The following is a 12,584-nucleotide window of genomic DNA, read 5'->3' as shown; positions in this document are numbered from 1 at the left end:
AAATGAAACAAACATTTTGTTCATATTTCAAATGAAGTTTATTAAACCGAATATGTACCAATTATGAATGAATATATGATATTTTGTTCAAATATTAAAATAAAATATTATTTTCATAAACTGCTAAATATTTTGCTTTTTATTTATTCTTCTTTCGATTAGAAAACATTACTTCTTAAATCGTCAATGTGCATTAAAAAGAATATGAATTATTTGAAACCATCACAATGGTTATTACAACGAGTAAATTTCTTTATAATTGTTCGAGTATGGATCGTGAATAAGCGTAATCGTTAATCAATTTGGTGCTCGTTATGATGCAAAAGTCGATGATTCGTCGAGGATCGGCAATGATTCGTGCGCGTGTGTAATTCTCCACGTGTGTCCGCCATAAACATACTTTTTATGGGCGCAAATAAAACGACTCTCGATCAGCCTTGTATCGACAACAAAATCTGAAGGTTCCAAGTGTTTTGATCACGTTTTATTCTTAACAGGGTTTTCTTTTTTTAATTTATGGCCAAAATCTTTATTTATTTATGAAGTGAAACTTCTTTCAGGGAGAATAATGAAAATTTTTAAATGAAAAAGAAAGTGAAAGGTTTTGGAGGAGAGTGCTTTATTTGAATGATGGAGGAAAAATGGCGAAATATCGATCGGGGAAATAAAATAAATATTTCAAGTGTTATGTGTGTGTGTAGAAATATTTGTAAATCTTCATATATATACACAATATTAATTTATGACTTGTTCCTGATGTATCCAAGTAATAGTGTTCATAATAATATTCATATTAATCATATACAAGGTGTAACAGAATAAGTGAGAAATATTGTAGGGATAACTTTAGAGCATCATTTACATTCATAAGAGGTGTTAAAAATGATCTCCTTGTACCTGCACACAAGCTTGCAATCGTCTTACAAGGAATTACTTCATACCTTCTATATTTCATTGCTCGGATATGCTGGGAACTTTGTTCAATTTTTTCAGTTACTTTTTTCAAGTATTTCCACACTATCTATGGGTCTTTTATAGACAATGTACTTTAAATAATCCTACAAGTAAAAATCCAACGGATTCAAGTTAGTGAGCCGCAATTCTACCTAATAAACGGGCAGTTTTTAAACAAACGATTTTCAAACAAATAGATTTTTGGTCGTCCTATTGCTTTAGAATATATTATAATCGTTATAAAGTTTTTCACTTCAGTCATGCTGTCTTAAGTACACACACATGTTTTTTTCTTTTTATTTTTTCATTTAATATTTCAATTTCGAATTCTCTTTTCCGCGTTTTATTTGATTTCACGTTTCCGGTTTTGTTAAGCTAACTTATATTATTGCGAGTTTTAACTAATCTCGCAGGAGTAAATTTCATTAAGAATTCGCAATATCGCGTTATGTCTACCTAAGAAGGATGAAGTGAAAAAACAAATACTACTTTCAAAAGTCTTGGAGACCAGAAAAAAGGAAGAACACTTCATAGATATTTTACTTCTCTCTTTGCGAGAGGCGACGAATAAAAATGAACGGTGCAGCAGTTCGAAAGCGTAGCCTTGCAACTAAGTTAGACATTCTTCATAATATGTGTTTTGTATATTAAGGAAAGAAAATTACTAACTTAAAAATTCACAAAATTATCAAATTTTACAATTACAGATATGCATATCATATATATGGGTCAAAGTTATATCAGATTTTAATTAGGTTAAAAAAATCGAGTAAGTTTAAATGAATCAGGAGTACTCAACGTTTTTCCTTCATGGGTCACATACGTCTGTTTCTTACATGAAACAGGCCGCAACAATAGTTATGCAAACTATACTGGATGTACCATGGTTAGAAAAAACGATTTTAAAAAATTGATGATTAAATAAAAATGATCATCAGGAATAGGAAACGAGTATCTTATTCAAATTTATTCAAACTTAGGTATATTTAACATTATTTTATTATTTAAACATTAATGTGATCTTTGGTATTGGCTCAAATTCGTACCGATTTTTCTAAAAATAGATTTGTCCATTTTTTTCAATTTGAATGTTATATATTTTTTTTAAATACAGACATTTGTTACATCACGTGTATTTTACGATCGTAAGATTGCTACATATGAAACAACAAAGCGGATGTAAGAAATATAATGAAAAAGCGAAACCAGCATAATTAGAATATTTATTCTGTTTGCTTGTATTTTTCGAGGAATTAAATTCACAAAAACGTACAATTTAACTAATCGAAAATTTATTTCAAATATTTTTAACAAATAGGCAAAATATATTAGGAATTAAATATAAAATTCTATACTTTGTCGAAAATTATTGAAAATATATAAATTTGCTACATTATGATTGCCACGTATTGAGCAACAAAGCAAATGTAAAAAATCTGCTTGATTTTCAAATTGATTTGATTTGTCAGTACTTTTCGAGGAACTAACTTGACGAAAGTATGCAATGTAGGTAGTTGATAATTCATTGAAAACATTTCTTTATTTGAATGAACGTATACACATAAACACACATTCATATCCCTCGGAAGATGATAGGCCCGTAGATAATCAAAGCGAAGATCGGTTACCCTTCGTGGGCGAAGTTTATGCAAATAGAAGAACATTAAACGGTAGTTATGAACGTGACACGCTTTTACGGACAGGAAATAAGTGCGTAAATACGTATTAGCTTATGCAGTCTCTTTCACAAATCTGCTACATAGGAAAAATCTTTTCTAACGGTTCACTTGGTTTCCAATTCCCGGAATAATGCGGTAAGAATTATTAATGCTAAAAATAGTAAGTAAGTTTATCTTATTCGATCGTATATCAAACGATTCGTCATCCAGTAGTCATGCAATTTGGAAAACTTTCGTAATCTTTACAAAATGTAATTACATAAAAAAAGAAAAAAAAAGTAAAATTAAACATTTCGTGGAAACGTCGATGCGTAAATAATTCTGCAAAATTATTGAAAATAACCGAGGATTTAAATAATACGAAAGTTTGATTTACTCCAAAGAGAAAAATCCAATTTACTTCACGCACGCCCTATATAAGATAAAAAACTGTACGTGTGCGCGAGTGCGCGCAGGAGGGAGAAACACTGAGAGAGAGAAAGAAAAAACACGAAAGGCTTAACGTATGATATTTCATACGTGCCGAGGAGTTAAACGTGCTTGGCATTAAAAAACGCATAAAACGTAACCTGTTATTTATGCCAGGCTAAAAGAGGAGAGGAGAAGAGAAAAGAATAAGAAGAAGAAAGGAAGGAAGAAGAGGATGATGCAAAGGAAAAAAAAGATCAACTGGTTAAAATCGTTTCGATCCGTCCCTTCTAAATTTAGAAACCGTAGGGCTGGTTTAAAGTCTGCTTTTTAGGGCCTCGTACTAAAAGAAAGTAAAAAGAAACGATAAGGGGATTCTCTCGCAACAAAAGGAACTAAACGAGCAGGACAGGTTACTCGTGATGTGATGCATCCGAAAGATCGCATGATCGCTTATTGTTGCATTTGTGAAACGTTCGATTCAATTTAATTTCTTTTTTTATCTTTTTTTTTCTTGTTTTTCTTCTTTCTTTTTATTTCTTCGATGCATTTCTCAAATGATTATCGATGAATAGTGACTTTTCTTGACGTTCGTCATTTTGTAACAACCACCACGAGGTTATTTATATCGGCATGTTTTTTTGATGACTAATGATTTATGGGTAACGTTAAATCAACAACACAGTTCAGCTGTACGAATAGAATTTTGTTATCCTCGGGAATACCAGAATATTCAGAACCGGTTGATTATCAGGTTAAATTATATTGATGAATTGAGTAAGCATCGTTTAGATGTAATGTGAGAATTCGTTAGAACGAAACATCATTTTTGTTACCTCTTGTTAATCATAACAATCTATGATTCATGATTATTCGTCTGATCAAAAGAAATATTTTAATGATTTATATATTATATACTTCATTTATTACTTTGCGATGAAACGAGTAAAGAAGAAAAAATATAGTTTTTATCACTCGTTAATTAACTGATAAGTATTTCAAAACAGAATTACTCAAAAATTTCATTCCTTTAGTCAAAATAATTTTCCATTGATAAAATAAGCTATTCAAGTAAAAAATATTCTTATAATTTATTTTCTTTTTGTAAATAATTCAATGTAAATTTAGAATAAATAAAATATTATTTAGAAAACATAGTATATAATAATATTATTCATTTATAATGTTACACCCTATGCTTAACCTATCCTACCAAAAAAATAAGAAAATAAAAAAAATTTCAAAAAATTTTATTTATTTAAACTAAATTTTAATTAACACGTATTTATTTTTAATATCAATTTAGAATACAAATTCTTAAATTAATATATACTTAATTTTATAAACATAGGTTTACAAATATTTATACCAAAAGAAAAATGTATACGTAATATTACAAATATTTATACTAATTGTGAAAGAAAAAAAGGTAATAAAAAGTAAAAAAATAAAGATATCACTCTCAAGGAATAGTTTTGTTTACTTGAAACGTTAAAACCTTATTGCTTTAACTTGAATTAGAATATGATGAAAACCTTAGATTACTTATTGTTTGGTAGTTATTAATTACTACACGAGTATAAAAAACAATAGGTAATTTAGATATTAAATCTTTATGGCACCTAAAAACACTAATACACCACAGACTAGATCATTTTGTTTTTGTTTTTCTTATTTACAGAATTTTCGAAAAAATACGATATTATTTCGGCAACTCGAGTGAATCAATACCGATGTCCTTCGTCCTGGGATTTTACGTGAGCCTCGTAGTGAAAAGATGGTGGGAACAGTACAAACTTTTACCGTGGCCAGACAATCTGGCCCTCTTCATCAGCGCCGCCATTCCTGGAAACGTAAGTAGAAACTACGAGAGTTCTATTCTACGAGTCAAAAAAAATAAAAAGACGTCAAAAAATGCAAACCAAAAAACCGACAAAAAATAAGAAAAATCAGGAGCCAAAAGGTCTTTCGAAGAGTTAAGACGAATTTCTGAGAAGGATCGGAGAATGTAACAATTCCCCCCATCTCACTCCACCTACAATTTCTTTTTCTCTTAATGCGAATCGAATTGATGAATAGAAACGTCCAAGTTCATCCAACCGCACAAAAATGCCACTTCGAGTTGGATGTATCGTTTAAATCCAAAGGATTGTTGCCCTCGAGCAACTAATACCTAAGTCGATGCTAGAATACTCGAAAAGGCTAAAGAAATAAAATAAAAAAACGAATGTGCGTGACCTCCTGTTATCATATAGAAAATAACCAATTGATTTATATATATATTACCACTAAAGTACAGAAATCAGTTATTCTGAAGATTAACTAGGATGAAGTGCCGAAAATTGTTCCATTTCTTAAATTACTTAGGTAATCTACAAATTACATAGATAATCTGCATATTATCTGTTAGCCATTTGTTAAAGTGAAAATAACATCTTTACTCGAATAATAGTAACGTTTCTGTACGCTTAAATTAACATAATGTTATTTATTTATTTTTCGATATTTAAAAAGTCAAGTTAATACAATCAACAAATTAGTTGATAAAATCAATTATGAATCAATTAATAAACTATAATAGAAAGAATCTCAAACGGTTTAAAATATTATTACAATTAAAGAAATGAATTTACAAAACATATGATAAAATTATGCTTACTTAATAACAAATCTAAAGATTGATGATACTTAAAATTTTTTTCTTTACAAAAGCAATTGGTATTTAAAACAAGGACATCTATTTGTAATATATTTAAATTTGCAGTCACATATTCTGAAACTTTGTCCAGTATCAAAGAATATTTTACTGTTGTTTAATGTAAAAATATTTCTACAGTAGGGAAATTTTTTCTGTTGTTAAAAATCTCTCTTTGCAAACACTGAATTCAGATTTTGCATACGATTGTTTTAAAATACTCGTTTTAGTATCAAGTCTATAAAAGTCATCCTCTGTTTCACTAACAATAAGAACTGCAACCAAAATCGAGCTAGGATCAATTTTTGTTTTGTCTATTTCGGATACTTTAATTTTCTCAGTGACATCTTCATCGACATTTGAATACTTTGCATTAGAAACTGCTAACATTTTAACGACACGGAAGCCGTTAATGTGCATATTATCTAGATAGTATGCTGAAAACTCTTGATTCTACGCGTTAACTGAGCAGAACAGTTAATCTGTAGATTAGCTAGGTAGTATGTACATTAACTCTAGCGGTAACATACATAGTGAATGTCGTTAAAAATTGTACATCCTTTCTTTTACTTGATTTTTATTTGAAAACTATTGATATAGTGTGTTTAGGATAAACAAATCTGAAAATAAATATATTAATATATATTCATTAGTTTTATATAGTATATATTCAATGAGTTTAACTTGAAAGCATTATTTATAACAAATGAATTTGACTAATATGAAAATAAAATAATTTACAGAAAATGCCAATATTTTAACACTAGATTTACGGAACTCGTCAAAATGACGGGTATGCTTAAAAATTCTGAACATGCAAACATTATTTTTTAAATATTACATATTGGTTTTTAATTATATAATGCAGCGAATATATATTTCTAGTCATTTTCTCTGAAACACCTTTATTTTATTTTCAGATGTGGTATACGTCTTTTTACGAAAATCCGTCCATTTGACCGATTAAGTTATATAGATATACAACATCTGGAAATAATAAAAATGAAATAACAATGAATAAGAAAAAACAACACTAAACAAATAACGGCTATTTTCCAGTAAATACATGAGTAACAAGTTTGGACTTGTTATCTACAGTTACATCAAACATATACACAATATATCACAAATACTCACAGTTCACTGATGACCTTTGTGAGCTTAAAAGAAGTTATTTTCGGAGGTGAAGCATCTCTTATTAGTTTATAAAACAAGTAGATCAAAGTGAAAGATTATAAGATAGAGTTTACATGTAAAAACTGTATTGAAGACAACAGTAAATGAAAAGATTTTCATTATATAGCTTTTTAATAAATAATTTAAAACAAAAAAAATTGCATTTTACACATACCCGTCAAAAAGACGAATTTTAGTAAAAAAAAGATATACAGGCAATGCTCGTAAATCTAGTGTTAAAATCGTACGTGTTAGTATAACACTAAAGACAGGAATATCTGATTTTGTTATGTTTAGCAATTCATTTTCCTTTGTTTATTCTATTGTTTAAATGATTTTAAGTGTTAGAATCAGTTTAATACACATTAAAAAAAAATAACGCATAAAATACAAATGTATTGTTAATTAAGTTGAAAATTTGCATCTAATAAAATATCAGATCAAAATTGTTTACTCGAAAAGTATATAATTTTTAAACAAATGTACTTTGTATTATTGTTAATTTAATTGATTTTAAACTAATTCTGATACTAAAAAGAGTAATATATACATGATCAAAAAATGCGATAGAAGTGAAACTCGTGTTATCATGTGGAAAATAATCAATTGATTCATATTTATATTTATTACGAGACAATAAGACTGAGAAAGAGAGCGAGAGAAAGCGAATGAAAGATGAAAAAGGATATGAAAATTTAATAATTTACGAGTTTTATTGAAAATATTCGAAAGAGAAATATATAAAATTGTTATTTATTTAATTTTCATCTTTTTCCATTTCTAAAAATAATACGAATTGCTTATAATAACAAAAATAATATCAAAATTCTTACAACTAGTTTGAATTAGACCAAGATATTTTTGGAATAGTGCATCGATTGTTGTACTTGACCGAATTGTCGATTCAGTGGATTTATTAAACATTTTTAGGTTGAACAAATTTTCCAAAAATACAATTAGAAATTGTGAACTCTCCGATGCAACATTCATGTTGAAATCAACAATTGAGGTTATCGGCATTTTGTTGTAATTTTGTTCAAAATGTTAGTAATCTCGAGTGAATTTTAATCAAATTTTCGTAAATGAATTTAATAATATTTTCAATTGATTCAAAGAAATGTATATTGAAACGATTGAATGACTTGTCAATTTTTTCTAATCAATATTGACAAGCACACAATTTCCCATTAAAAAATTCCAATTTCCCAATAATTGACTAATGTATGTCTAATGGATTATTTTGATGCGTTTTTATGTTCATCTGACAAGTAAGAATCTAATGATTAGTCATTAGCATCGTGGTAAATAACAACGCCACTTGATTTACTTGAAACACGCTAATTAGAAATATTTAAAGTAAAGTTATTTATTTTGTAGAAATAAAAAACTAAACTAAAAAAAAAGTAAACTTTAATAAAACTAGTTTTTATTAAATCTCAGAAAGGATCAAAATATTTGATAGTTTTGAAAATTCTTTTTATATTGGTCAACTCACGACTGGCTTCTTTTCTCTCTTTTTTATCTTTTCTCTCGCCTTTCTCATCTCTACTCATCTTTCCATAATAAAACACATTTCGTAATAACAATCGATGGAAATATCTCATCATATATACAACACACACAACACTATCACTAATACTAACACTCGATGCTTTCATAATCTCGTTCAACCGTCGATCGACTGGTCTCACTCTCTCACCCACACACACACACATATATATGCGCGCACGCATAATTTTATAGTTGGTTTTATGTTATTTTCTCTTTCGTTCCCTCTTTTTTTAGGATTGTTTCATAAAATTTTGTCGTTACTGTCGTTTAAGAAGTTATGTACAGTACAGTTACAGTTTACAAAAATAAACACTTGGTAATAATAAAAACGCATCTTCTTTTACGAGCAAAGTCGTTCAAGAGATAATCGATGTAGTCTTACAGTCAAGCTGTCGGCAGCCTATGTTGCGCTTGTGTCTCATTACGCTAATGAATTGCCGTGACACGTTTCGGTGTCGTTAACCCAAGTAAGTAACAGTCGTACCAGGCCACGCCCAGAAGAGAACAAAAAATAATTTACTCCAAACTAACACGCTTCCTACGAAACGACACATGAATTTACATTTTTTCGATTTCATTTTTATTATTTTTATCGTTTCTATCATTTAACTTTGTAACAGTTGACATTGAGTTATGTTCATCCATATATCGATTAACCTTGACATACATATCTATAATACTTTATTAGTTACTGAAAATCTGAATAAATAAGAACAGTAACGAGCACTTTGCTACGCTTTAAATAAATTACTATCGATTTAATAGGAAACTGTTAATTCAAATTTTATATACAACTTTTGTTATAGTAAATGAGTTTAATGATTCGTGGTAAAAGTAAATAAAACAAAATATTAGATTCAACAGAAAGTTCGTAGTAAAATTTGGATCATTTAGTGTAGTGTTAGGTTTAATTATTACTAATTAAAGAAATATTTAATTTATTATTCAACAATATTTCATAAATAGTTACTATAAAAAGATAAATAATTACTATAAACATTTATTTCTCTTAGTGATAATAAGTTTAATTAAATATTAAATTTTTTATAAATAAAAAAATGAAACATCAATTAAATTCTTGGTATTAAAATTAGTAAAAAGTTCTTAAATTCTACACTCAATTTATATTCTTAATATACAAAGTGTTATATTTTCTAAGTAAAAATAAGTAGGTATCGCATAATGTACTGAACAACCATCTAATTTGCTTTATAAATGTTAATGAAATAATAATATTAACCCCTTGCAGTCGAAACCTTTTTCGCTGGGGTGAACCAGCAACTCAAGACGATTTTCTGCATATTTACTACATTACTTACAGATACTTGAAATGATTTCACACAAAATTTAAAACTTGTACGTTTAAAACTTTTATATATCTTTATACTTTGAAGAAAAAAATTTGTTAAATATTAAACTCTGTATTGTATTTTTGTGTGGTAGTTTAAAAAGCAATCTCTCAGTAATATGTACTTTGGTATCTTTCGTCAAGCTTTATTCATTCAGAGCAAATCTTACAATCGTTCTTAACTCCTATTAGCATAACATGTAACATCTCATTCTATTGTAGTCCTCCACTTGCTAGATTCAGAACTTTTCTGTTCTCCTTTACGTTGTAGACACAGTACATTTCTAATATATATATATATATATAAATATTCCTTCCATTTGTTCTATGTAAGTATGAAAAAATCTTGATGAAACCTTTCAAAAATCATGACAAAAATTTTCACCATTAGGCATGATAGATTCTGAATTTTGTAACCCTCTTCTACGTAGGAAAACTGCTCTTCTTTTTTGTATATAAAATACTTTTATGTATTCCACGTGCTTAAATACTTACAATAAATAAATATGAAAATTAACATGAACTTTTTAGGTCATACAATAAATAAATTTTTCTCAAAATCGACATAAACTATTCTGACAATCTAGTATTTATACGTTAGACTGCCGAAAAAGTTATGTCCCAATCTGAAAAAGATATATTAACATTAATAATATAAATCGACATGAAATTTCCGGGAAACCCAATGAAATAAACAAGAGAGTTGGTAGTCTGACGGGTTTATCAGCTGATCGGGAAGACGTTCGAGATCGAGTCAACGACGCGTTGCTTGCTTTGAACTTTACGCTTGATCGAGAGCGAGCTTTCAGCTGTGGTCAATGACACAATGGCCGAGAGAAAGTGCAACGTATCGTGACCGAAGAAGAAGGACGAACCTACGCGTCCGTTCAAGAACCGGCAAACCATACTGAGTAGGTTCATCTTTCTTCCTCGGAAATAAATCGGGGCCTCCGTTGCACAACCAACGCTACTACCACCTCCACTCATAATTTATCTAACGTCTGGCAAACGTATGCTGTTTTGCTTTACCATGGATTAGCGATGGGATCGAAATGCAACAGAAGAAATTATTTTCCTTTAATTCAGTTATTATCGTTTTTTGTAAAAACTATTACATTTGTTGTTATAAAATTAATAAATGTCCGTTTCAACATGTTTTTTTTTTTTTTTTTTAAATCTTCATAAGCTAAAACGATTAATTTTACTTTTACAATTTTGTTTAAATTTTACATTAGATCAAACCGACCTATTTATATTTTATTTTTTATATGAAAAATAAATTTTACCGATTAATTTAACTTCGTATTAACAAATGATCAAAGTTTTCATAATTGTTTAATAATTTAATATATGACAAGGTATTGGGCATTTTTAGTTCCTTTTTTATATTTTTCAAAATGAAAAAATCAAGACTAATATATGTTACAATCTAATGTGAATCATTTTTCTCTACATTTTTTTTTTATTAAGTTAATGAGTTTACGAATGAGCTACTCATACACTACTCATTTAATCGAGTTTATTCCGTACCTATATAAATCCACTAACTTTCACATTTCGTTCAGTCTGCCAGTCTGAATTACGGGATAAAATTTTGTGAGAAATTATAAAATAAAATTGAAAGATTTGCACATTTTAAACTTTTTCTTTGAATTTTAACTAATAAACTTCTGAAATAATTATTTAATACGACATAAAATCTGCATTTAAAATAAAAGAATAAAAAGTAAAATAATTAGACAGGCAAACTGTAAGTGATATTCATTATAAATACCAAAAATTGTTATTGAAAATATCAATGAAAAAATATAAAAATTAGAATAATTTCATATAGATGACGAATTATTGGGTGAAAATTATTTTTTTTAAAGATACATGCTCGACAATCTCGAAATTCAAGTTATTTGGAACTATTTAAATCGTGAAATAACTCCCAAAATATAAATCAGACATGTAGCTGAGATTCGAGTAAAATGAGCAAGTAATAAAAATATAATAAAACATAAAATACACAAATTAAAAATGACATTTGATATAAATATCAAATATAATTATTATTCACCTTATAACCGATGACGTTGGGTCGAAGGTACCCGAGCAGAAAATATTTGACCTTAAACCTTATTTTCAAACAATTTAAAAAAAGAATAAATATCCTTGTTATAAAAATATAAAAATTATTAAATAATATTGCTAAATTTTCATAATTATAAGTGGTGTGTCGTCAACATACAAATAAATAACATATAAGACGTGATTTTAACACCAGAATCCAAAGTACCCGACGTCATCAATTAGACCCCTACAAAGGTACACATTAAATATTAAAAATTAAATAAATTAATATTATTAAATATTAAATTAAATCAAATAATATTACAAACTAAAATAACTTTACGAAAAAAAGAAAATGTTTTGTAGTATCTTTCAGATCGTTATGATACTAACAATCTAATTTTACATAATTAGTTTTTATTTATTAACCAAAAAAGAAAGCATACTCCATTCTGGTGTTAGTAAATAAGTATAGTATTTATTAAGTATCAAAATTGAACTAGCAAGAAATGATACTAATCGTGATGTGTTCGATCTCATCGCTAGTACGGATGTTGTGTTAACGGAGCAAGAACAGCAGACCAGTCGCCTCTAAACTTTTTAAACGTTTTCTTATGCAACAGCCCCCCTTCTCCTTCTCCTTCTCCTCTTTCGTCTACTTCTCTTAACTCACTCCCTTTCTCTGTTCATTTCTCTTCTTTCCTTACCTTCGCTTCTC

At 28.3% G+C, this 12,584-nt stretch overlaps 1 protein-coding gene across 5 annotated transcripts in view; it reads left to right on the top strand.

Annotated features, from left to right (window-relative positions):
• Best2 (bestrophin family protein) overlaps window positions 1–12,584 on the top strand; it is an 83,476-nt gene that overhangs the window by 33,131 nt on the left and 37,761 nt on the right. For all 5 annotated transcript variants that reach the window (XM_089179856.1, XM_089179853.1, XM_089179854.1 and 2 more), the window contains one exon: window positions 4,723–4,894. In XM_089179856.1, the coding sequence (XP_089035982.1) occupies window positions 4,723–4,894 (172 nt within the window). The remainder of the gene's footprint in view (window positions 1–4,722; window positions 4,895–12,584) is intronic.

This window comes from Polistes dominula, unplaced genomic scaffold (assembly GCF_049000335.1).
Source record: "Polistes dominula isolate Pdom_NZ unplaced genomic scaffold, Pdom_raw_medaka contig_49, whole genome shotgun sequence".
NCBI lineage: Eukaryota > Metazoa > Arthropoda > Insecta > Hymenoptera > Vespidae > Polistes > Polistes dominula.
This window is presented reverse-complemented; position numbering and strand designations above follow the sequence as displayed.